At 40.4% G+C, this 25,595-nt stretch overlaps 3 protein-coding genes across 3 annotated transcripts; 1 reads left to right on the top strand and 2 right to left on the bottom strand.

Moving 5' to 3' along the window:
* Positions 1–299: 299 nt before the first annotated feature.
* Positions 300–4,856, bottom strand: atp6v1d (ATPase H+ transporting V1 subunit D). The gene is made up of 9 exons (XM_085372115.1): positions 4,628–4,856; positions 2,698–2,815; positions 2,332–2,411; positions 2,175–2,242; positions 2,046–2,090; positions 1,844–1,947; positions 1,392–1,458; positions 1,194–1,272; positions 300–972 (listed from the first exon to the last, which is right to left on the bottom strand). The coding sequence occupies exons 1-9, from the start codon at positions 4,666–4,668 to the stop codon at positions 828–830; spliced, it is 747 nt and encodes a 248-aa protein (XP_085228241.1). The 5' UTR covers positions 4,669–4,856; the 3' UTR covers positions 300–827.
* Positions 4,857–4,925: 69 nt separating this feature from the next.
* eif2s1b (eukaryotic translation initiation factor 2, subunit 1 alpha b) lies at positions 4,926–11,047 on the top strand. Its single transcript, XM_085372096.1, has 8 exons — positions 4,926–5,084; positions 7,560–7,802; positions 8,742–8,821; positions 9,076–9,227; positions 9,316–9,422; positions 9,505–9,602; positions 9,692–9,835; positions 10,331–11,047. The coding sequence occupies exons 2-8, from the start codon at positions 7,562–7,564 to the stop codon at positions 10,454–10,456; spliced, it is 948 nt and encodes a 315-aa protein (XP_085228222.1). The 5' UTR covers positions 4,926–5,084; positions 7,560–7,561; the 3' UTR covers positions 10,457–11,047.
* Positions 11,048–11,309: 262 nt separating this feature from the next.
* On the bottom strand, positions 11,310–24,772 carry rbm25b (RNA binding motif protein 25b). The gene is made up of 17 exons (XM_085372468.1): positions 24,671–24,772; positions 24,057–24,157; positions 23,640–23,854; positions 23,484–23,541; positions 23,204–23,364; positions 22,929–23,114; positions 22,740–22,823; positions 19,674–19,951; positions 19,253–19,370; positions 18,864–18,953; positions 17,936–18,009; positions 16,179–16,329; positions 15,549–15,960; positions 14,223–14,518; positions 13,903–14,001; positions 13,763–13,810; positions 11,310–12,235 (listed from the first exon to the last, which is right to left on the bottom strand). Exons 2-17 carry the CDS (start codon positions 24,133–24,135, stop codon positions 12,143–12,145), a joined length of 2,442 nt encoding a protein of 813 aa, XP_085228594.1. The 5' UTR covers positions 24,136–24,157; positions 24,671–24,772; the 3' UTR covers positions 11,310–12,142.
* Between the last annotated feature and the right edge of the window lie 823 nt (positions 24,773–25,595).

Raw genomic sequence — 25,595 nt, 5'->3', positions numbered from 1 at the left:
GTGTCTAAATCTACTGTGGTGCCACTCTTGCCAGAGCCACTGGGTAACTAACATAAGTTCCTTATTCAGTTTCTCCTCTCACTTAAATGGGATGTATCCAATAGTGAGAACACCTCTGAAATGGATCTCCTTTGAAAAAAGATAACATTTAATTTTGCTTAAACACAGTATAATTTGCACTTGATTAAAGGTTTTGAAGCAGTCTCTTAGCAGTCTTCACATATGGAACTTAAAATGTTTTCCCTTCAGTGGGGAAAAAAGAAATTCAATCAGTGGTTGAATATTTAGAACATCTTTATTTGGATGAAGTGTTGGGCTGTTTTGACTTGCACATCACATTTTACAACAGGGTCACATTGGGGCTTCTGGTGAAATGGTAAACAGCCTGCAGTGAGGTAACAGGAACCGCACGATATGAAGTGAGCAGCAGGACGGGTCTCCACGGCGCACACTCGCACCCTCTGAAATCCACAACCACTTTAAGCTGTACAGCATGCAATGCCTCTATATATGATAAAACTTGAATATCTACAAGGTGATCGGTCACCCGGGACGCTTCTTTATCATCACTTGCACACCATGTGTAAACATATTCATTGTAATATTTGCTTAATTTGTTAGAGACTGCTTTGGTCTCACTTGTGTATTATACCGAACAGCACTTTGATCCCTGTACACATCTGGAAACACTCAGAACTAATCATCACGACGTGGACACAAAAAAAGAAACAAACAACTTTCATCGCTGACGTAAAGACACGCAGACGTGGCCAGAGAGGCACAGAATAAATAAAAGGATTAGTGAAGTCGGTGGCCTGTAATGTTCCTCACTCAAACAGCAGATCTTCATCCGCCTCCTCTGTCAGCATGTTGGCGGGCTCAGCGATGGGTCCCAGAGCAGCTAAACGGGCGGCTATTTCCAACTCCGTCCTTTCCCTTAGCTGCTTCTTCTTCTCTTGGATCTTCTTCAGTCTGGCAAAGCAGAGAACATTCTGTGTTATAACCAAAAGTTGAGGATTGGGCAGTCTGGTTTTGGACTTAAGTTGCTGGGGTAGTGACAGAATGAATTCGGAGCTGTGGACAGCCAGTTGGAACAAGAATATCTAATAAACATGCAAAAGATGCCTCCTGATAAGTTTTTTTTTAGGTTTATGCACTAAAACCTTCACGAGGCAGACAGAAAACATCATCACCTGTAAAACTCCTCTCGCTCCCTCTCATCCAGCTCTGTGATGATGTAGGTGAGGGTGCGATCAATCCTGGGAATAATCACTGCAAAGCGGATTCAAAATTATTTTACCTGCACCAACCCTTTTTTTTTTTTTTTAAAAAATTAATAAATAAATAAATGTATTAATAAAAGGTTGCAGTTGAATGTTAAGTGTGTTTACCGTGCTCGATGGCGTTCACACGGCGGTTGGTGATCTTTATGGCTTCATCCAGAGTGACAAAAGATGTCTGCAAACCAAAATTGAGCAATTTTTTCCACTTAAACTTCAGCTTTTCTAGAGTATAGATTACATTTTATCTGCATCTTTAATCCACACAGGCTCAGTGTACGAATGTATCCTTTGTGGTAATGTTGTAGTGATATGCCACACAGCAGGAATACACAAACTATAGCGGGAGACGCTACCCCTTTGTTTTCACGAGTTGTTTTGGTCATTTAGGATGTGAGCCTTTGATTATACACTCACATTGTGCACAGTTACATTTGAGATCATCAATACAATTTTAGTTTCAATGAGGGACGTTACATTGTGCTTTTTTCAATGATAATACCACTGGGGGGAAAAAACCCTAACTATAAAGCATGCTTTTAATATGTAACAGCGCCTCCTACCTGTAAGGAGGCCAACTCCACAAGCAGCTCCACAGCTCTGGCATAGTTCCTCTTCAACCTCGAGAGCTGCTCTCCTCCTCTCGCCAAACCGGTGAGCTCATAACCTGACAGACACAAACACATCGTGGGGTGAGCGCTCTCTGCGATTCCCTTCAAACCCGATGTAGAGTTACACCAAACTCAGACGTGTGACTGGACTTACTGTCTCCGCCTTCTTGGTAGTGTTCGAATACTGGAAGGGTGACACCTAAAAGAAGAAAAGCAGCAGATATTTTAAACAAAACAAAACAAAAAAATGATTAAAAATGAGAAAATATTTTTTGATGCTAACCTGCCACATTATCTTTCTTGGCTCTGACCTTCACCTGGGCTTTGTTAACATTCTGGATTACAGTTGTGCTGTAGGCCAAAAACAACAGATGGAAGTTGCTTGTGTATCTGCACCAGAACACAACATCACGTCGCTGACACGTTATTCTCATTCTTACCTGAAGTCTCCTGCAGCAAATTTAGCTTCAGCCAAAGAGAAGGCAGCCTCCCTCATCACCTCTCCCATCTTGGTTTTAGTCTAAAAGTATAAATAAACACACTTTTGGGAAACATGTAGCTGAAAGCCTTCAGGAAGATTTTATTTCATGAGGTTTTGATTCAGACTGGCTGTAATTTGTTAGTTTATAACAATGAAGGTACCCAATTAATTACTATAGAAACACCTCTTAGTATCAGATTAATTGAGCATTATCATGAGCTACAGCCTCCAACCAAAGATCATGATGTATGAATAAAGTATTTGTTGCATCATCGGTTCTTTTGACCACATTAGGACCAAAAACGAAGGCTCATTTTAAACTGACTTCAATAATTTTGCGAAGGATCTGACGGAAGCGCATGGAGAGGGCATCGGACTTCTTTTTGAGCAGGTTGCGGCCGGTCTGTGCTCCCTTCAGCCGAGCCTTCATGATGGTCTGAGCCCTGCAAATCCAGAGAAAACCCACATATTTTTAACACTATTTGAATCAGATGGTTAAATTAGGGGTAAAATGACACAACCAAGTTTCATTCATTTCATCTCCTTGTCATGTTTTCACTCAGACCTTAGGCCATCCCAAGGTCTCTGTCTCTCTTCTCTGGTAGTTGATACCCTCACCCCAGTTTTTTTTTTTTTTTTTAAACCGGCAGATTTTCCTCTTTTCTCTCTCGACCTCTATGCTTGTTAAAGCTCTTTTTTTTTAAATGGATTTGCTTCTTATTTTCCCCATTTCATATACTGGTTCAATGGGTCATCTCTGAAGGACAGGAACAGCCTTAATAGCATTATTAAAGTCTTATACTCCAAGAGTACCAAGTCCAAAGAAACGTGTAGTTCAGAAAGAAAAGGGTCTTATTAATCAAGGTGGCCACATTCTCTCTAGTGAGTTTATTTCAATGCCCTCAGGTCAGGGCTATCCTGCGCCCATGAAGCGGAAAAAAACCCACTACTGAAACTCCTCTGTTCCCTCTTCTACCAGGCTACTAAATGCTAATTGTCAAGAGTAGTAGTTTGTTCTGGAGCACCAGTGTGGTTCACTGGTTTTAGCAGGAAAACCTGTATATTATAGGGCTATAGTGTGGAGGCCTGGGTTGTAATTCATCCAGCCATTTGCTAGCTTACCTTAAAAATGAATAAGTAGTAGTATCTGTTCGTCTCTTTCATCTAGCTAATATATAAGTCCATGTGTTGTAGTTCTGGTGGGAGACCTTACAATGAGCTGCTGACAAGTTGAATTTTATCTGCTAAATGGCTAAGTAGTTGTAACTCACTTGTCATTGACTGTTCATTGACTTTTCATTTAAATTATCATGACTGATAACTTTCAATTTAAATAAAGGCTGAATAAGATTTTCCAAATCAGAATCTTTCCCCAGCTCTTTCCAGACTTGAGCAGGTGACTCATATGCTGCCTTAGGCCTGTGTTGGAATTTAACATGGCTCCATAGTGTAAAGGTTAGAGATCCCTGGAGTAAGACCAGTTAAATATGGGGATCCATCTTCTGTGGATCCCTCTTTGTGAATAAGGGAGCAGCCAAAAATATACAGCCATCAACATTCAAGCCCACTTTTGTGTCACATTACTCACAGATTGTTACATGTTAGATTGTTAACGATGTCATCCTGATCGTCTATAATATAAATTTACTTTTGTTGCTCTATGCTGTACAACATCTGCTGAATCCCTTCCCATCATGGAAGAGAGATCCCATTAATTTTCCTGAGATTTCTTCTGTTTTTCACCATTTCAGAATTTTAGAAATTTTCAAAAATTTCTGATTTTTTTTCAGGAGATCTTATCTGATCCAAGAGTCTACGGACAGAAGGTGTCACATGCTGTGATTTGTGTAATAGCGTTATTTTTAAAACAAGGTAAGGAACAACACAATCTGCACCACTCCTCTACATACACAGCTCACTGATATTTGCACCCAGGACCTCGGTGTTTTACAGTTTCAGTAGTCCTAAATGTAATATAACTGGAAGCAGGTGAAATTAGATTAAAATGAAGTCTCTCCGATTGACAGCTCACACTTGGATAATGTTAGAAATATCACATGACAGCAGCAGGATTCTTCCTCTTTTAAACGGTAACGTTGGCACAAAACAAAACGGCGATCCCTGCTTTTCAAATGCATGCAGAAAATTATCCACAACTTTCATATATAAAAGCAAATATGTCAACAAAACAGTGGTATATGAGCTTTAACGAAGCTACATTGCTTTAGCAACTAGCCATCGCACAAGCTGCTTACATTCTGGAGGGGAATATGTCGATCCTGTCTTTTCCAGACATCTTTCCGTTTTTTGTCGATTACTGAGATTTTCAGTTCACTCCCGCTTCCCTAAATCAACACTACAACTTTAGCTCGAATCCTGAATTATTAATCTAGACATATAACAGCTAAAATCTTGCTCTTCGTGTAGGATTAGAAGAGCAGATCGAGTTGACGGTCGTGATCTTGTCGGCGATGATCAGCTGGCCCTCCGCGTCATGTGACCAAAGAACCAAACTCGTTCTGCACATGCGCCAGTGTGGAGGGTCCCTACGATCTTTTCCGGGTCGACAAATTAGCACACCCATGAATGTGAGCTAGCGGGCCCGAGTTACTCATTAAAAAAAAAAAACACCAGAAAGAAAACCGAATCTGACATTTAAACAAAGTCAGCACGGAACATTCAGGCGCGTCGTTCTGTAACCTTATGACACAGGTGAGTTTGTTTTATGAAGATGTCGTTTGGCGGGGACTGGGGAACGATCGGAACTGGCAGATAGCCGGCTAACAGCTTAGCCTGCGTGTGCCGCATGTGAGCTGGGCACCGGGTTATTAGCTGGGAAGCTAACTGATGTTGAAAGAAAGCGTTTCTGCGCTTGAATGAACATTCTTCTCGTGGTTTTAAATGTGATAACTAGGAAGTCATACAGTCGCTGGTAACACGTACTAAATATTTGGTAAGCAGCTTTTTGTGTCCATATTTTGTCGCCGATTCTGTCTTTTAAACAGTAAGTGATTTTTCTGCGATGATGATGCGTTACATCAGTCCATTCACAGCAACAGGAGAAAACGACAAATGGCAGAAGTTTGTTTCATTTCGCTGCTTTTATTTTATGTCCTGGATATTTTTATAAGCTAAACCTGGGCATTGGATTTTGTTCGGTGGGAAAACAGAGAAACACACATAAGTGGCTCCATTCAAACATCCTGAGACTTTTCGTTTAATATTGAAGGTATCTCTCTATTTTGTCCACACCTTTCTTGATAGTAGACTAAGGATTAGAGAGAAAACATCTGTATGGCCAAAGTCTTCTTATAGGTTAAAGCCTCTAAAAATGACCACAGCTAATATTTTAAAATCTGAGTAAAATAGAAAAAGTGATATTTTTCATTACAGTGTTCTTCCATAAAGGAATGTCTTTACTGGTAGCTGAGTTTACAGGCACTGCAGTGTATAGTTGAAATACTCTGATGTAGAAAGGGGTTGATGTTAATTGGCTGACTGCAGCATTTTACACCCAACAGATTGTTATTCAAACTCAGAGTACTTGTGGTTGCTGACATTGTGTCCCAATTGCCTGTCTGTGGCCTGCATAACCATGATATCACATCAAGGTGGTTATCATCTTGATGTGATATCAACTCTCAAAGAAATGGACTAGCCATATACTAGCCCAGATAGTGGGTCCTGGAAGATGAGCCAACTCTGACCCACCAAAGAGGCATGGTATTTGTAAATGGGCTGTATTTGTATAGCGCTTTACTAGTCCCTAAGGACCCCAAAGCGCTTTACACATTCAGTCATCCACACATTCACACACTGGACTATCACTAGGAGATGATTTATATGTAAATGTTAAACAGAAGCAGAAGATACTAGAGTTTAAAGACAACAATCAGGAGTGATGAGATCAAAGAATGGGAAAACAACGGTGATAGGATCTAAGGGTCAAACACTCCAGGGGGTAGGCTGCTGTCCTCAGGTTACAGGGACTACAGGATGTTAAAAGCAAAAGATTTGGGGAATAGCAAGGCTGTCCCCTTATTTGTCATCTCAGTCTAGCTACAAGTGCAGTTACATGAGAGAGTTGGCATTAGCAGCATCCAATCGGTCATAAACCTGGATAAGCCTACTGCCAGCAGGGACGTTGATTTTAAAGAGGAGACAACTGTGATATTAGAAGAATATAAAGTGGTCATACACATAATACAGGCCGACAGCAGCACGGCTGCTGCAGACCAGTCAGCGGTATGAGTGTTTGTAACAGAAAAATGTTCAGGAGATCTTGAATGGAATGATGACGCTGTTTCAAGGAGAGTTTGTTTGGTCATTAGGCAGTGATTTCATACAAGCTAATCTAGAAGTTAACACGGTGATGTGCCCTGGTAACAAGGGATTTGTGCTTCTGTGTTGAAAGCCTATGTTGTAACCTGACATGTAATTAGACATCGTGTGGACGCAGCCCACAACTATTACGATTGTTCTGTATTTTTGAGTCCTCTTGTGCATTTCTGTCTACTTTTTCACAGCATAGTTTGTATTTTATTAGTGAGAGAATAATAATCATTGGCTCTATAATTTGTGGCTGACCCCACATATAAAACACTGATTCACAACCATTAAGTAATTAACACGTAATAGACCATACACAAGCATGAATGGGTCATGGGTCCTTTACTTAGGTTACGTTGTAGGTGCTGTAGGTGACTGCTCCCTTTAGGGGTCACCACACCAGATCCTCTCATTCTGTCTCTAGCATCTGCTCTGACACGTGCTCTGCATGTCTCTTTCACTACATCTAAAAGGAGGATTGTCAGAGGGATGGTGTGACAGATTATTCACAAATCACTATGATTGAGATTAAAAAAGACAAAGAAAACCAGAATGAAATAATTTATACATGGTTCTCTGCTAATTTAATGTTGAGCTTTGATTGTGTTTAGTTGTGGGACTTGTTTTTAAACAACCTTTGGTGAAAACTGAAGCAGTGGAGGCAGAGATGCTAGTTACAAGTTATTGACTATTTTTTTTTATTAACTAGAATAAAAACTGTATTTATTAGTACCGAAACACCAAGTTACAGGCCGAGCAGCACTTTTCACAGTGTTTAAAACTGCAAAGTGAAGATTTGTGCCATGACTTGCAGACGTTAAGCTCCCCCTGTCTTCTTAACTGTTTCTGACCTCACAGCAATGCCGGGGCTCAGCTGTCGATTTTACCAGCACCGGTTCCCAGAGGTGGAGGATGTCGTGATGGTGAACGTGAGGTCCATCGCTGAGATGGGTGCCTACGTCAGCCTTTTGGAGTACAACAACATCGAGGGCATGATCCTCTTGAGCGAGCTGTCGCGTCGACGTATCCGCTCCATCAACAAGCTCATCCGCATAGGCCGCAACGAGTGCGTGGTCGTCATCCGAGTAGACAAAGAGAAGGGTGAGTGTAGATTAGTATAGTTGAAACTGGCGGTGTGTCGGATCTGCAGGGCAGTGGTGGAATAAAAACCATATGAAATGAGATCTTTTTGTGTGGTCCACATTTCCTTTTTTGAATTGAAGCTAGAGGTGTTATTCTGTGACATCAGGTGGACTGAGACAGGCTGTGGTTGGTAATATGATCAATAACTTGCATTATGTTATAGCATTCACCAGTTTAATGTCAGGACTGTCTCACATGACACACAGAATAATTAAAGGGGACCTGATGAGGTCACCATATGTATGAGTAATTCCTGAAGCTCAGGCTTCAGGCTGCTTTTTAATGCACCGTTTCAGACCCTTCTTGTGCTTTCGGCTCTGTATGATGTCACTAGAAGGTGATATCTTTATCTGTTCAAAAGTTCTGTGGGAACTGCAGCTCCACCCACCAGCAGCAGCCCAATCAGATGCAAGTTTGCCTTAAACAGCTTGTCTGAGAGAGTGGGTGAACTGAGGCTCGTTATAAGATGAATGAAGATGATGATTTTTGAGTTTATAACACATCGGCATATTTCATACATTCAAAAAAAAAAAAAAAAAAGGAAAAACAAAACTGACATGAGTTAAGCATGAGCACTTTGAACTGAGTTACTGAACTGGACATTTTCTGCTAATCGCAAAATATGCAGCTCATCTGACTCGTATTACGTGGCTATTTTCTTTATATAGATAGTTGTGCAGATTTGACCTGTGATCCATGTACCGACACTCGAGTAGAGACACAGGATGGAAATGCAAAGGTGGTAATGAGGAAATAAAGACGAGCACATTTTGAAACTTAGACCAGCAAGTGGCCATCGAATCCCTCCCTGTTAGTTAATCGTATCATTCCTAATCGTAAGAAACTACTTGCTGCACTAAAACAGCTTTTTTTGCATTCCTTCTGTTTTCTTCTCAGGATACATTGATTTATCAAAAAGAAGAGTTTCGCCAGAGGAGGCCATCAAGTGTGAGGATAAATTCACCAAATCTAAAACTGTAAGTTGGTCAGGTGCTTTTTATCTGTCTCGGTCATTTTGGTGCAAGTTGCCCAGCCTGGAGAGGACTTCCTTGTCTTGTGTAAAGTTAAGGTAGATGGAACTTGCCTTTGAGCCTTGTTGTGGTCAAAGTAGTGGTCATTTGGTTCAGGCGTTCATTATAATATTGTGAGACAAGTGAGACGTGTATTTGTAAGAAATTGTAAACGTCTATCTTGTTTGTTTGCGCTGAGCTGATTTTGAAAGTGCTTGCAGGTTTACAGCATCCTGCGACACGTGGCAGAGGTGTTGGAGTACAGTAAGGACGAGCAGCTAGAGAGCTTGTACCAGCGCACCGCATGGGTCTTCGACGAGAAATACAAGCGGCCAGGATACGGCGCTTATGATGTCTTCAAACAGGCTGTATCGTAAGTTCTCATTTCAGCAACTCTTATTAAAATGAAACACAGGTTGTTCAGTGTGTGCACACATTTACATGTTGATGGCTTTCTGCAGAGATCCTGCTATTCTGGATGGCCTGGATTTAACAGAGGAGGAGAGGAATGTGTTGATTGATAACATCAACAGGCGACTCACTCCACAGGCTGTCAAAATCAGAGCAGGTGACTGTTTACTCACAGTGTTTCTCAGTTGGACTTAGGAATAAATTGGAAATGTGAAGATAACCTCCTCTACCTCGTGCAGACATTGAAGTGGCGTGCTATGGTTACGAGGGGATCGACGCCGTGAAAGAAGCTCTGAGGGCTGGGCTGGGCTGCTCCACAGAGGCCATGCCCATCAAGGTAATCCTTCTCTCTTCCATCAAGAAGTAAAAAGTCTCTAGCTGTAGGCTCTACTTGGATCTGTCTCTCATGGTGTTTACCTTCTACAGATCAACCTGATCGCTCCCCCTCGCTATGTGATGACGACGACCACCCTGGAGCGCACAGAGGGCCTCTCTGTCCTCAACCAGGCCATGGCTGCTATCAAGGAGAAGATTGAAGAGAAGAGGGGCGTGTTTAATATCCAGATGGAGGTGAATGATTTCTTTCTTTCTTCTTTTTTTTTTTTCATGATCATGTTTGTCTTGGCATGATCATGCAGCACGGTGGCAAGCACTGTTGCCGCACAGCAAGAAGGTCCTGAGTTCAATTCCAACATCAGGCCGGGGTCTTTCTGTGTGGAGTTTGCATGTTCTCCCCGTGTTTGCGTGGGTTCCCTCCGGGTACTCCGGCTTCCTCCCACCGTCCAAAGACATGCAGCTTGTGGGGATAGGTTAATTGGATAATCCAAATTGCCACTAGGTGTGAATGTGTGAATGAATGTGAGTGCGAATGGTTGTCTGTCCCTGTGTGTTGGCCCTGCGACAGACTGGCGACCTGTCCAGGGTGTACCCCGCCTCTCGCCCTATGACAGCTGGGATAGGCTCCAGCGCCCCCCGCGACCCTGAAAAGGAGAAGCGGAAGCGAATGGATGGATGGACATGTTTGTCTTTAGCTCATCTGCCTATACTGTAAACTTTGTCCTGCAGCCTAAGGTGGTGACGGACACGGATGAGACAGAGCTCGCCCGGCAGCTGGAGAGGTTAGAGCGCGAGAACGCCGAGGTGGATGGAGACGACGACGCTGAGGAGATGGAGGCCAAAGCAGAGGATTAAGAGTCGGTCCTCTTTGGAAAGCTGGTGGGGAGAAAAGCATCAAAGGAGGAAAGAAGAAAAATAAACGTGGACAGACCTGGCCTCAGTCACCCAGTCCAACAGATGTTAACTTTCACATTGCAACCATTAACTGGTGTTACTATTTTTATTGGCAACATCCCAGTTTGTTCAAGAGAGGTTTGTCTCAGAAGAAGGTAACTGAAACGCGGTCTTTTTAACCAGACACGGACACAAGGATGGTTAAATTACAAGTTAAACATCACTTATAGTTTTTATTTTAAAGTACCCCATTTGATTAAATAACTCTAAGACAAGAAAAGCTGTTTTCAAGCTGTGGCCTTTCATTTTACCTCTTGCTTTAAGAGCCCGGTGTCTTCAGTATCCACGCCGCTTTATCTCCGGCTGCTCGCTGGATGTGACTGACTGAAGGGGAAACGCATATGCTTCATCTGTCTCTACACCGGCCAGCGGTGACTTTATGTGCTGATTCTCTTGCAGTTAAAGGGTTTTTACTGGCTCTTGTTTAGCTCCCATCGTATCAATAAAGATCTGGAAGTTTTGATCTCAATGCCTTTTTGTCAGTTTAATTAAATTGTTCCACCAACAAGAAATAACATTTATTCTCCCAAAAAGCAGCAATTATTATTGGATGAATTAAAGGTAAATCCTGTCCGTTACTCTCGCCTTTTAGTTTTGTTTTTTTCAAATAGAGAGATTGTAATGAAGCCAACTGGAGATAGGTTTGACTGTATATCAGCGTATGAATGCCAAAACCCCTCAACATTGATTTAATATTCAGAAAACTTAGATCTCAAGTCAAATGATTATAAAAATTATTTATTCAAATGTTCACCAATACAAAAACAAATGGAGAGCATCTTCACAATTTCAATTGTTTTCGTTCTTAGCTCATTTTCCTATAGTGGTTATGACGTGTGCTTTTACAGCATTGAGGATGACACAGTGCCTATGGGTCTTGTCAGTAGACACATTTTAAATGACAACTAGATGTTTTAGAGATGGTCTGAAAACAACATGCCTGTTCGTCAGGAATGTGACAAGAAATTGAGGGAGAGGGGAAGAATGTGTGTACTGATTACAGAAATAAAATTCAGTTGCATCCAAAAACCCTTAATAAATACCCCTGTAATTATTTTAAAAACATAGCTGTAGTCATTCATACGCTTTAGTTTGTGTCTACTTAACCAACCCACATTCAACTGTAAGCCCAATTTCACAACTCAAAAGAATAGTTTGAGAAATGGTGAACTGTTTGTAGCAAACCTGCAAACTGTTCTCACTCGGTGTGTGTTGGCATGTATATATATATATTAAAAAAAAGTATGCGACTAAAGGGTCTCATCTCCAACACAGTGACCCTGGGTGGCCAGAGCTGTAGCTTCTTCATAACCAAATAATGACAAACTGTATATACACAAAAGCACAGACACAATCAGCACCTGCAGAGTGGAGGAGGTGGATGCAGCCTGAGTATGTTTAAACAGAAGAAGGAGGGGGGAAAAAAAAGACCTAACAACTGGTGCAAATGTGAGAATGAGCAGAATCTGCAGTTACAGTCTGTACTGGTATGGTCAGTCACGTCTTCTGGGGTGACATGAATTCGCTACAGTATTATACACAATGAAGGTAAAGGAGAAGAGGAATTCATCTTCAGTCAGCCAACGATTATTTTACCAGCCCAATCTTCTTTGCTTCAGTTTCATAAATGAGCAACCGCCACATCTTCACTATGAAGACCTCAGCTTCTTCATCAAGAACCTGACCCGGAACAAACGGAAAGTTAGATATCGAAAGAAACTTAGAGGACTAACCAAAACTCATGACGTGTATGTGGAAAAGGTGAATATGTTAAAATACTGACCATGAACTGCTAATTAAAATACATCTCATTTGACATGGCTCTACTTGTGCCATCGAATGAGAGACATTAAAACATTTCAAGGCCAGTTTCTTTAAAGATCTTGAACTCTTAGTCAAATGTTACAATTTCAGTTGCCTTAAAGGGTTACATTTTTATCTGGCACTCACCTTGATCGATAAGAGGTGCGCCTGAAATCTCCCCTCATAAATCTCCCCCCACACATCTTAAATCAGATGGAACTAACATACTCTTCAGTTCATTAGGTACACCGTGCTAATACCTGTTGCACTCTTTTGCCTCCAGAATTGCCTTAATTCTTGATGTCCCTGATTTACTAAAGGCGCTAGAACCACTGCGCTGAGATTTTTGCTGATATGATGTGAATCTTGCACTTTTTCACATCTCAAAAGGTGCTTTCTTAGTTTGATATCAGGTGACTGGAGGCCCATTTGTGTACAGTGAACTCACTATTATGTTCAAAAAGCCAGTTTAAAATGATACGAGCTTTGTGACACATCCTCCTGGAATCAGAAGGCGAGTACACTGTACACGGATGTTCAGCAGAAATGCACAGGTAGGCTGCATAGTTTAGGTGATGCTCAGTTGGTACTAAGGGATCTAAAACGGGTTTAGAAAATATCCCCATACACTATAACGCAACCACCATCAAGCTAAACTGTTGATATAAGGTAGGATTCTGATCCTACCATATGACTGCTGCAGCAGAACTCAAGATTCAGTAGATCACTCAATACTTTTCAATCTTCTGTTGTCTGATTTTAATGAGACGGTGTGTGATCCAAGCCTCTGTTTCCTGTTCTCAGCTGACAGGAGTGGTCTTCTGCTGCTTTTGCCCATTCAGGTTCACGGTCTGACACGGTGTAGTCATAGATACTCTTCTGCATACTTTATTTGTAACAAGTGGGAAACTTGAATTACTGTGGCCTTCATATCAGCTCGAGCAGCCTGGCAACGCTTTTGAACCCAGAGAACTGTCACTCACTGAATATTTTCTCTTTTTCAAACAGAGGTGGTTATATGGGAAAATCCCAGCAGATCAGCAGTTTCTGAAATATTTAGACCATGCTTGTGGCACCAAAAACTATGCTACGTCCAAAGCCATTTAAATCACCTTCCTTCCCCGTTTTGATGCTCAGTATAAATTTCAGCAGGCTGTCTTGATCAGGTCTACATACCTAAATGCATTGAGGTGCTGCAATGTGATTGGTTAACTAGATATTGACATTAAGCAGCTGAACAGGTGTACCTAATGAAGTGTATTTTGGTATAATTTGATTGAGAAGGTTAGTAAGGAGGTTTGTAAAAAAATAAATAAAAAAATAAAAAAAACCTGCATCCTGGCAAGAAATACAATCACAGAGAAACCACATAAACAAGCATCTATAAACTGTGTCTTTGCTCACCATGGCAACATCGTCCAAGATAGTCTGCGGTGTACTGTGGGCCATCACCTGAAAGTACACAGAGGAAAATATCAGAAAGTTTACATTTTAATCGTTCCACTTTCTCTAAGACAGATGTCAACTAGTGACATGTCTATTACCTTGGAGCAGACAAAGTCCACTAACGTTGGCTCTTCCTCTCCGATGTACTCAATGATCTTTTTATTGATCCAGGGACGAACACGCCGTTCCATTAACGTCTGTAGGAAAAGGGATGACAAAGAGAAATATTCACCGTTTCTATATTATTTTTTAGCAATAAGCAGAAAATAAGGTTGTGAATTGACCCTCCTTGATCATTTAAATCCTGCGAGTAAAATATTCTTAGCACAGGTTTTCTTTTCTAACTTGCTTAATTATAAATGGATTAAAAATAAGACACACTCAGTGAGATGCCACAAATTGTCCCTCTTCTCCTCACCGTGTCAACCATGGACCAGTCCAGTGGGTACGAGAAGAGCTCGGGCTTTGCGGTGGGAATCTTTTCAATCAGGCTCTTGATGTGTTTGCGTTTCTCCTCAGCATTGGCTCCCTTTATGCTGGAAAGTCCAGCACCGTCCACCCCGAGGCTCTTGTCATCATCATAATCCAGGGGCACCAGCTTCCTCTTGCGCGGCTGCTCATCGGCCTCTTCGTCATCAAATTTGTCAAACACGCTGTCCACCGGAAGCTTCTTCCTCTTGCCGGCGTTGGGTTGACTGGGGCTTCCCGTGGCACCTGGCAAGGACACAGAGTTTAACTACTGTTCTGTCTGTAGTTAAGGAGCAAGAATTCTGTCTCTGCAAACCCAGAGTTATTTAAACGCCCTTAACAGCATCTGAAAATGTTGAAACAATTGAAACACCTGCCTGACATTCATATAGTTCATATCAAAGCTCATATTCAGGCACATTACCTTGCAAAAATGTACCTGATTAAAAACACTAAAAACACTGTCATAACTTCCATTTTGTTACTGTCGGATTAAAATTTCGATTCAAGAAAACATCAGATGTAAAACTGGAATTCTGCCAGATTTCATCTATTAAAGGAAAATTAGGTTTGATAAATGATGCCTGAGCAGATGACACCGATTAAAATAAGTCCCCCTCTGTTTTTCAGACGAATTTCATGATTCATATTCATATTCCTCAGTCCACTAGATGAAAATTGAGGCTCTGCTCTTTAATTATCTGTTGCCATGGTGAATATTGGTATTTGAGCTCCATTGATGATGGCTTTCTTTAAATACCCACAAACACTCAAAGTGAAGACACTGAGGTGACAGAAACAATGAAGTGGACGGGAGTCAGAGTTTGTTAAACATGCTTTCTGGAACACGGCCTGATCCATGTAGGAATCTGTGTATTATAGATTTGCTCCTATGAAGTTATTTAGCTTCAAAATAAATTAAAATATAGAAATATCCTTTCCTTCAGTCCAATTCACACTAACCAAACAGTGTAGCAGGTGCCAAATTACCTTGACTACATTCAGACAAGATCAAAACCTGAAGAAAAGCAACACATCACCTATTATTCTTTTTTTTTTTACCCTAAAACCAGTTTTAAACAATTATTTGTCTATAGAATGCAACTTAAAAAAAATGCAAAAAACTTATTTCCTTGTTATGAATTTTTTTTTTATCACTTATTGAACATTTTGCTACTTTTTGCCCATCAACTAATCGATTATTGAATTCATATTTACATGGGTATGCTGTGTGTCTGTTCATTCTGTAATGAGGTAAAAGATCTTTTAGACTCACCCAGTTTCAGGCTGAGGCCAATCTTTGGCCGGTGTTCCTCTTGCGGAAGAGCCTCAGGTGGGGAGTTTTCATGGGGGATGATGATGCCACAGGGTGACTCTTCCCCGGGCGTGTTGGGAGACACATTCCCACTGGCTGATGACACAGAAGGCGCTGCTGTGATTGGTCGCATTGTGGGCTTTAGGCGTGGTTTCACGTCTGGGTTGTCTTCATCGTTGTCATAATCTTCCTCCTCACCCTCTTCCACCTCGTTGTCGGACTGGGGGGGTCGTGAGCGTGAATCTGCCCTCTCCGGCTCCTGTCGGCGCTCCCGGTGATCTCGTGAACCCCTGTGGCGCTCACGTTCCTCCTCAGGTTCTGGCTCTTGGACGATGGGAGGTTGTCTCAGACGCTCCTCCTCTTCCTCCTCCATCTGGACCAATAACAGGCAGATATGCAGAAAATAATCATCCAGTCACAGCATTTTACAGAAAAGAAGGTCAACAGATAATGACAGCTAGACGTACATAATGTGCAGAGCGACTCAGACGATAAAGTGACCTTCACACAGACAACAGACAGCATGCCCCACTCAGCTCAGACAGATACAGGCAAACACACACATTTATATTACATTACAGACAAGCATACCCTGCGTAGCTCTGCGTCTGGGTCTGGATGTCCCTCGTCTAACAGCCTCTGTCTGATCTCTTCCAGCTCCTCCTTCTCCCTCTTCCTGTCACGCTCATCCGCCTCCATCTCCTTCTCTCGGTCTCTGAGACGCTTCTGCAGTGCACTGCCCCTAGGGGTCATACGGAAAATAACAGCTTTCAGAACAATGGCTGCAGTACTGCATGCGCTGCCATGAGCCACATGTGGGTCACACAGAATCTGCTGATAGTGAGGAGGCCCTATTGTGTATGCTCTGTTTTGTTTTGGTTTTTTTATTTCTTACCCCCCAAAAAAAGGAAAAAAAAAGAAAAAAGAAAAAGAATAATAAGAAAAGAAATTGGCTTATTTAAAGTCCTACACATGCTCTAATTCTAATTAAATTTTGCACGTGTCAGGTCTACTGATAATATACACATGTTATGGGCATGTGCATGGGTGGAGCAAAATGACTCTATAGCACCGTTCTGCAAAACAGGAGCCCCGCTGCTGTGTTGTGTGTATATGTATAACATTTAATAAACATATGTAACACAGCACGGTACACACACAAAAATAAATAAATAAATAATAAAATTAAATAAATAAAAACTCTTGTAGGTAAATTGCAAAGGATTTAAGTTTTCACTGAAGAGCGCCCCTATGTTGCCATAGAAAATTTCAATCATTCCCCATGAAATTTTAATTTCCTGTAATTCACTCATTAACCAAACTTCTCATGTTTGATAAGGGTCTGCCTCTGAACATGGGCGTGGCAGTATTTAACTATAATCATAGACTAGCGGCTATGAATATGGTTACATATTGCCATCTGGAAATGTCATGTAAAACTCTTGCAGCCACTACCATAAAATTTTGAGATTGCTCATTTCATCCCATGCCATCCCAACAACAGACTGTTCTCTCTGTTGAGGTCAGGAAAGCGATTCCGCTCCCTGAAGACCAACACAGAGAGACTGAGGAGGAGCTTCTTCCCGCAGGCGATACGGTCTCTCAATCACACCACCACACAGTACTGACCCACACATATAGTTCTTACACACACACTGGACATTCTGGACATTGTTTTCACTTCATCACTTAAATCACTTTAAGCATATTTGCACTGCACAAGACATAATGTGGATTGCACAACACTGGACATTATATTCTTCATTTCCAGTTAATACTTGTACAGCTGCTGTTATTGTGTATATATTTATATTTCTTCATACATTCTTATATAGTTCTATATTGTGTATTTTGTTGTACAGTTATTTTATTTTCAACTTTAATTTATATATTTTATCTTATTCTTTCCCAGTTAAATTTACCCTTCATTCTAATTTGTGTTGTACAGTTATTTCCTTTTTAACCTTAATTTATATTTTATTCCTTCCTAGTTAAATTTACCCTTTTTAATTTTTCATATTTATTTCCTATCTTATTCATAGCCTTTCCTTTTTTGTTTTCTTTAGGTCACGAGCAGTTGTCCAAGCATTTCACTACATATCGTACTGTGTATGACTGTGTACGTGACAAATAAAATTTGAATTTTGAATTTGAATTCCTTCACTGTATGTGTCAATATTAGGTCACATTCATAGTGCTGCCTGGTGGCAACAGGAAATCGGCAGTGTATGGCAAACAACATTATATGTATAGGAAATTTGTTAGAGTGGATTTATAGTGACCTATAATTAGCCAATTAGGATCCTGCATAAGTGCATTTGTTTTTGATGACCTGGGTTAACACTCACCTGTAATACTTGGGGTCATCTCTGTCATCATCATAGTCTTCAAGAAACTCTTTTAACCGTTTGCCTTCTTTAATCTAATGAAAACAAAGGACAAAAATGAACTTCTCCACAAAAATTACTTCTAACAAATTCTACCTGTCTGAATTAGTAAACTAAATCATATGAACACAGCATGGACAACACAAGATATGAAGTGGAATTCTTTTTAACTGACAAAAATAGCAGACTTCAAACTCGTTAAATGCATCCCACAAAGACAACATTTCAACGTTTTAGCTTAAAACTGAAAAACAGACGTGTTTAGGTAGTTTTGCGGGAAAAACTGACTGCTCTGCTATAAAATATAATCAACATACCCAGGATATGACTTCCTTATCTGGCTTTAATCACACCAAGATAAAAAAAATTAGGCTAAGCATTTACACAAAGGTGGTTATCAATTCGATAAGGCAGCCTTGGGTCTAACTATAAGTGCATTCAGATGAACAGGGTGTGTTAGTGGGTCTGTTAGTAAAGAATTCAAACTAGTAAGCAGGTTTAGCCTTCTTGCAAATCTTAAATTAAATTTGGCGAGTACAAGGCTTAGGGTGCAGACCATCTCAAAAACATACAAAGCCTCCAACTACCTGCACCCTGAGGTCCAAAGGTTTCTCCAAACAAGGCAATACCATTTCCAGAAAACTGATTAGTTTGAAGGCTGTGGCTCTGTGTGTTCATCTCTTATCTCTATTCTAACCTTTACCAGAGCAGGTTAAGTCTGCAGCGCAACATATCAATGTAGTCTGGTAATAAATAAACCACTTTAACTCTGTAACCCCAGAGTTAACCCCAAAGTTACTTTGCTATACAAATCCCAAGTTAAATAAATACAGTATGAACTTAACTTGTATAATAGTACAGAACCAGTGATCATTCAGAACCCGCTTACCATTTCTCGTCGGCGTTCATCTTCTCTCTCAGCTTCCTTAGCATAATCCCGTGCCTTCTTCCTCTCCCTCAGCTCCCAGTTTTTCAGCCGCTACAACAAATATATTGTCAGGCAAGCTGCAAACATCACACAAGAACTACCCCTAGCTAAGGTAAACGAGTAATACAAGGGCTGTTACTCTGCTAAAAATAGAAATGATGCTGAAGATTTATTGGATTTTTTTTGACGTATAAAGAATCATTTTAATTGAATTTTACTGCTTGTATTGACTTTCTCAGACAAACAGTTTGTATAGTAGGAAATAGAAGCTGTGACCTCACTGCTAGTAGGATAGCTTATATTGCTCTTCAGCGCATGGCTTTTATCATTTTTAGCACAGCCAGTCCCACCTCTTGATAGGCTGCTTCCTTGTCTCGAAGTTTCCTCTCCAGTTTCCTGCGTTCATATGCTTCTTCTTCATCCTCTTGGTCTCTCTTCTTTTCTCTGTCTCTGTCTCGGCTGACCTCCCTGCAACAATGAAATCATAGATACATTTTCTTTTATTTGTGACCATATAGAAACACATGGCAAATCCAAGTACTAAGGTGTTGATCAAGCATGGTACATAGTCTTAAGGAGTTTCATCAAAATGAGATGATATGAATTTTAACATTTCAATTTAAAATTCAAGCGGTTTCAATTAAATCCTGAGAAAATCAGCTTGCAGAAACTTGTCAGAATTCAGTCACCAGCAAAGTACCTGCAAACATTTGCATGTGTTTAATTGCAACATGTGTCTTTATACATTATTCTGGGTTTTTTTTGCTTCACCTGGATCGGCTGCGGTCGGCACTCCTGTCACGGCTTCGTTCCCTCTCCCGTTCTCGCTCTCGTTCCCTTTCCCTGGTCCTGCGGTCACGGTCTTTGTCTCTGTCTCGATCTCTGTCTCTCTCACGTTCTCGTTCCCTCTCCCGTTCCCGCTCTCGCTCCTTTTCCCTCTCGCGGTCCCGCCGCTCTCTTTCCCGCTCTCGCTCTTTTTCCCGTTCCCTCCTTTCACGTTCAAACTCCAGCCGCTCCTTCTCTCGTTTATCCTTCTCTTCCTCAAGTTTCTGCAGAGTAAAATACAGACAGGTTCAGCTTATGCCACACAAGATGCAGGGAGCCCCTGCAACCAATTCACAGCTGTGCACAGATCAAGTGGTTTCCAGGTTTTGGTTTCATAGATGAACATGCTCTTTGCTAATCAGCGCAAAGCTTGTATAAGAAGCCAGAATCCTAAATGGAAAACCAGGAACAATCAAAAAGCTCTCCCCCCACAGAGAGACAGCTTCAACATTAATCTAAAACTATAGGACAAAGTTTATTGCTTGAAGCCTGCAGCATAAACTACAGCTTAGCAAGAATAGAACTGGAAACCACTTTAATGGCCTTAAAGACCCGTGGAACATATCCAACTTGAGGCATTCATAACAAAAAAAAACAAAAACAAAAGAAAACGCGGGAAATGACAATGCTTTTTGTCTCCTTAAGAGTCCTCCTCTCAGAACAAGGAAAACAAAAACAGAAAACAGGCATCAGTCTTTTTTTTTGAACTAGTTATTTGTGACTTACAGGTGTTGAACTATGGACTCAGCCCTTCGCTGCCCTTACAAGCCTTTTAAGTTAGGCCTGGGAGGAAAGCAGGTCACACGGTATACAAGGGAAAAATGTTATGGGATTCTGTCTTGCTTAAGCATCATCATTATCATCGTCATCAAACAACAACAGCCTTTCCTTCAATGAGTAACATGGCATTTGGTATTTTTGCTAAAATCAAAAAAATAAACATTATGAACATCAGTTATATTTCTGAACAGATAAATGAAATTGTAGAAACGGTCTTACCCCTGCAGAAGTCTTCAGGAGCTCTTCAGGACTGATTATTCACACACACACACACACATACACACCAAACTCTGGTTTTATGGACATCACACACAAGGCTTTAACCAGAATTCCTTTGCAGTTATACTGGCATCTGATGCAAAATAAGACTTTTAAAAACAATGATTGAATATACTGAGCCTTAATATAATACTATGTTCATCATTTTGCATTCCTCTTACATTGGCACTGTTGTATTTGAGGTTAGATGGAAAATAACTTTACAAAGTTTTCTTGTACAAGTCATATGCAGTCAGTTGGTCTTTACAATAACTAACTAATTAAAAGCCTTGGGTGTTATGCATCTCAAGAGAAAGAAACATGTGACATGACAGAGATAACATAGATGTTAATTATTTTAAAAATCTATAACGCTCCAGTTAAATTGTCTTTATATTATTTAATACCCTAGCTCTAATTAAAATCTATGATTTCACGTTAGGTGTTTTTTTCCTTTCTTTTAATTTTTTTTTTTTTTTACTTACCTCTTCATTGTCTGCCAAGGCTAAATAAACATGCGACCATGTAAAAAATAAATTTAATTCTATTTATTTATAGTAAGCATGTATGGGTGTATATAAGCAGTAATATTTAGGCAAACTTATAATTATAAAGAAAAATCTGGTATTATTAAAACATTTTGCAAAAATACTTTCAGCATTTAAGTGCTTCTTTTAATTTTCTTTCCCCATAAAAAGCCTGAATTCACTCCCTGCAAAGTCACTCACTAAAAACTGATTAACCACATTAAATAATCATAATGATATTGAATTAAGTATGACTTCTTTTTTTCCTCTGGGGCTAAAAATCAATCAGCCCAAATATGGTAGGTCACAACAGGCAGCAGAAATTTCTCCCTTTGTTTAAACGCTGTTTTGGCAAGATCACGATTACAGCTGGAGGACACTTCAAGCAAACCACAGTTATGCATCCAAAACCCAACTAGATTGCTACCGTCCCTGTTGTTTTAATAAAAATTTGAATTTAAACAGTTGATTGAATAAACTCACTAACTAATCGTTCATAAAAAAATAAAAACTAATGCAGAGAGAGTAAGATATTTATCAAATGGAAGAGAGAGAAGAAAGAAATTCCACAACAAAACATACAGAGAGCACGTACCTTGTTAGTCTTCAGATCATCTTACTGCTGTGGAGAGGGCGCCCCCACCCCACACTAGAATAATAAGGCTACAGCCAAAGTCACTGCAGTAGTTACTGAGTCCTTGTGCTTCAACATGAACACCATTATGACAGACCATAATTTACAGAGGACTCGCACAGGTTCACTGACTCATCAGCTTTCGAGTGAAGCACCAATGCTGTCATAAATTCAGGATGATCTAGGGAAACTGTCTTTGCGTGGTGGAAAGGTTGGCTAAATCAAGGCCAACACACACACACACACACACAACTGAGCAGCACAGTTGCCCCAATGCAAGTCCTCAAGAGGGGGACGCCCAGTATATGTATATAGTAAATGAAGGCTGATACTTACATCCTATCCTGGCAACTTTTTCCAAAGCTCTGAGATTCATCTTGCTTTAGTCACCATATGATCACTATCATAATGGTGGGGTTTAATGAATAGATTAGCTTTTAAGTAACTTTACATCGTCTCCATGCATTTTTGTGTGATGAATGAAGATATGGATCTATAATGGTCACACCTAGATAGTTTGGCAATAGTGGCAGGTGTCAAATCACGCCTGAGAAAGGTGACAAGAATACACTAGCTGTCTGCCCACTTGTAGTGTTCAAACATTGAAAATAAAACATTTCATATAGTTTAGGGCAGAATAATATGTTTGGTGGTGTTGTTTTAGGGACCGCCAATCTATAGTAGAGTATGCATGTTACTGAGTTAGGGCAAAAAAAAAAAAAAAAACTGTGTCAACTAAATGTGCAAGCTCTAGGAGTGAACTGCTGTCCAAAACCTGAAATGTCAACTACAAGATCAAAGAAGCCACTTTACCTTGTGAGTGTCACGAAATTTACTAATCTCTCTGGAAATCAGGTCCCTCTTGTCCTCCTCCATGTCAATAGTGTTTATGTCATCCTGAGGAAAAACAACGCATTGACAGGTTGAAATAACAATGCTCACTTTCAAGCTAAGGAGTAAACAAAACAGTAGCACAAGTTAACAATTAATCAAGGTTAGCACCTCTTCTTTTTTCTCCTTTTTTCTCTTTCGTCGCTGGGACTCATCATCCTGTGAAGGTGCATTAAGTTCCGCAGCATATTCCCGCATCAGTCCATCGATGGCGCCCTTGATAATCTGATCTTTCTTCTTTGTCTCCTCATCTAACACTTCTTCCTCATCCTCTCCTTCATCTTCACTCTTTTTATCCTGTCAATAAAATGAGTCAAGTTTAGCAATTTTTCACCTTCTCTAGCTGTTGCAAACATTTATTTGAATTGCTGTTACAAAATTCATACCCCATTTGCAGTCTTCTTCTTGGCCTTCCACTCATCCAGCTGTGCTTTTGTCTTGGCATCAACTTTCACAAGTAGGTTTTTATCTCCAATCTGGAGGTCGTGAAGCAGTCGTAAGGCTCGCAGTGTGGACTCTGGCTCCTTGTACTCACAGAAACCAAAAGCTGGAATAAATATTGACATATAAATAGACATAAGGGCATGATCAAATGTTTATTTATAGACTGAATTGACGGTTTGCCATGTATCTAGATATTCTTCATCTTTTAATAATAAAAATTACCTTGAAGCTTGCCAGAGGCTCCTTGTACTCTCTTCCAGCTCAAAACAATTCCACATTTCTATATAATTACAAAGAAAAAATAAAGTTGTCAACTTAAGAGGGTGTCTGCCTTTGCTGGTGTAGTTCTACAAATAGAATGGGTGTTCCCCATCTTACCGCCAGCAGCTGTCTGATCAACATGTCTGAAGCCTTTTCTGATATGTTCCCCACAAACACTGTTGTGGTGGGGCCACTGTTCTCATCACTGTCTTTGGCAATCACAGCAATGGTTTCCCTCTTAGGGACTGCAGGCTTGCTGAGCACTGGTACTGAAGAAACCATTACTGGTGTGGGGGCCATGATACCCATGTGAACTGGGATCATAGGGGCTCCTGAAACAACCAAAGAAAACATGCAACAAGCAATTACACCATTTTCACTTAAGATCTATGACTGCAGATTAGTAAAACGATTCTCAAATATTTTCAGTAATGTAGCGAATCTCAACTACCGTGTTGCGAATATGCCTCTTAATAATGACATTGTGGTAAACCTGAAACAAAACAGATGAACGCCAAACAGAAGGGTGCTTACCTGGGGGGAAGCCTGTGTACTGAGGAGGGATGCCTGGAGGTGGCAACAGCGGCCGATTTAAATGAGGGGGGAAGGACATTGTGGAAGTGAACTGGACCAACCTGAAGAAAGAACCAAGATACCCGTTATCAGCAGCACCAGATGTGTAATTAAATCAAGTCCTCTAAACAATGTAAATTAGAACAAAGAGCCAAACTTGTAAAAAGATTAGTTTAACCCAACAACACTATAAGTGAGAAAGCACAGCGATGTTCATTGGTATCTAGTCATATGAATTTGAAGTACCCGTCGGTGACTTCTGCTGCCCAGCAGCAACAATACTTAAACTTAGCTTAGCTCAATGGGATGGCGTTTGTAGGGTGACTATTATAAAGTCCCAGGAGCCACGTATTGTTATTGTGTTACAACGAGTTAATTTGTTCACTGTTTATGCGGCCAAAAAACTAGCAGCTTAGTTAGCTAAAGCTACCACCGAGCACGCTCCAGTGTCCCCGGCATAGACTTAGGCTAAGCTAATATTAGCGCAACCTGGCGTTACTTAACAAACAACACTCAACTATTAGCGGGCTAGGTTAAAGTTCAAGATAAATCTACACATGCCCAGGTATACATACCTTTAATCAGGCGGTGTTTAAAAGAATAAAAATATTCTCAGAAGGTTAGTAATTGTGAAAATTCCTCTAACGTTCCAAATGTTGGATTAGCACGTTGGCTAGTCGGGCCTTCAAAAAAAAAACATTTGACGCAAGCGCTTTACGAGCAACACTACATGAGCGCTTGCTTTGTACACCAAGACTTGACCACTGGACGGAGTTTACTAACGATACTAGTATCTACTGCGGCAATAACTGTACTACTATTATTACTAGCATTAGAGTATAGTTTTATACTAGTATTATAATATTAACATCCATAAGAAAAATCACTACTCTTATTATTATTAATATTTAGATAGCATTCCTAAAGGTCGTCTAGAAGGTTAATGAAACATAACGTTAGGGAGCGTTTGTCGATGTTGAAGGTTTGCTGGGTTAAAAATAGATTTCAATACTATAAGATAACTCCTGCACTTGTATGTACTACTTTGTGGAAATTTTAAGACACCGTCAATTTAGATTTTTATTTAATTACATTAATATGTAATCCAAAGACGTAGTCTATTATTTGTGCATAGGAGATCCTCCATAATGTCTTTTACGAATAAAATAATAATTTTGACATCCGACAGAATAAATATCTGAAGATTAATTATTTATTTATTGCATAAGCAGCGTTTTGGTTTTGTTTATTTGTTTTGTTTGTATGTTCGTTTTGTTTTTTGTCGGTGCCTCTCCGAGACAGCGGCTGTTATGTGAAGACTGCGACTGACATCGCGTGACGTCACTTTAGGCGGGATTTTCATGGAAAGTGCTAGAAGAAACGAAGCACACCCTGCATGTTTTTGAATATTCCTCCATCAGATTAAAAAGATCCAAAGTATTTGTTGGTCTCTCGGGAAATTAACAGTATACTTGTGAGTTTTATTGACTTTATTTGTTA

This window comes from Diplotaxodon limnothrissa, linkage group LG15, assembly GCF_057381915.1.
Source record: "Diplotaxodon limnothrissa isolate DT_005_m linkage group LG15, D_limnothrissa_male_GT1.1, whole genome shotgun sequence".
NCBI classification, from domain to species: domain Eukaryota; kingdom Metazoa; phylum Chordata; class Actinopteri; order Cichliformes; family Cichlidae; genus Diplotaxodon; species Diplotaxodon limnothrissa.
Note: the sequence above shows the minus strand (reverse complement) of the source record. Positions and strands in the feature narration are given on the sequence as shown.

What these genes read in the sequence shown, in the direction of transcription:
- atp6v1d (XM_085372115.1), bottom strand. Translation starts at nt 4,668, where the DNA reads ATGTCTGGAAAAGACAGGATCGACATATTCCCCTCCAGAAT. An exon ending in TTTGCTGCAGGAGACTTCAG is followed by an intron (nt 2,243 to 2,331) that starts GTAAGAATGAGA and finishes TTTGGCCTACAG; the next exon opens with CACAACTGTAATCCAGAATG. An exon ending in TGGAGTTGGCCTCCTTACAG is followed by an intron (nt 1,459 to 1,843) that starts GTAGGAGGCGCT and finishes TTTGGTTTGCAG; the next exon opens with ACATCTTTTGTCACTCTGGA.
- eif2s1b (XM_085372096.1), top strand. Translation starts at nt 7,562, where the DNA reads ATGCCGGGGCTCAGCTGTCGATTTTACCAGCACCGGTTCCCAGAGGTG. An exon ending in GTCTTCAAACAGGCTGTATC is followed by an intron (nt 9,228 to 9,315) that starts GTAAGTTCTCAT and finishes GGCTTTCTGCAG; the next exon opens with AGATCCTGCTATTCTGGATG. An exon ending in GGCTGTCAAAATCAGAGCAG is followed by an intron (nt 9,423 to 9,504) that starts GTGACTGTTTAC and finishes TACCTCGTGCAG; the next exon opens with ACATTGAAGTGGCGTGCTAT.
- rbm25b (XM_085372468.1), bottom strand. Translation starts at nt 24,135, where the DNA reads ATGTCCTTCCCCCCTCATTTAAATCGGCCGCTGTTGCCACCTCCAGGC. An exon ending in AGGAAGCAGCCTATCAAGAG is followed by an intron (nt 18,954 to 19,252) that starts GTGGGACTGGCT and finishes TATTTGTTGTAG; the next exon opens with CGGCTGAAAAACTGGGAGCT. An exon ending in ACTGGTCCATGGTTGACACG is followed by an intron (nt 14,002 to 14,222) that starts GTGAGGAGAAGA and finishes CTTTTCCTACAG; the next exon opens with ACGTTAATGGAACGGCGTGT.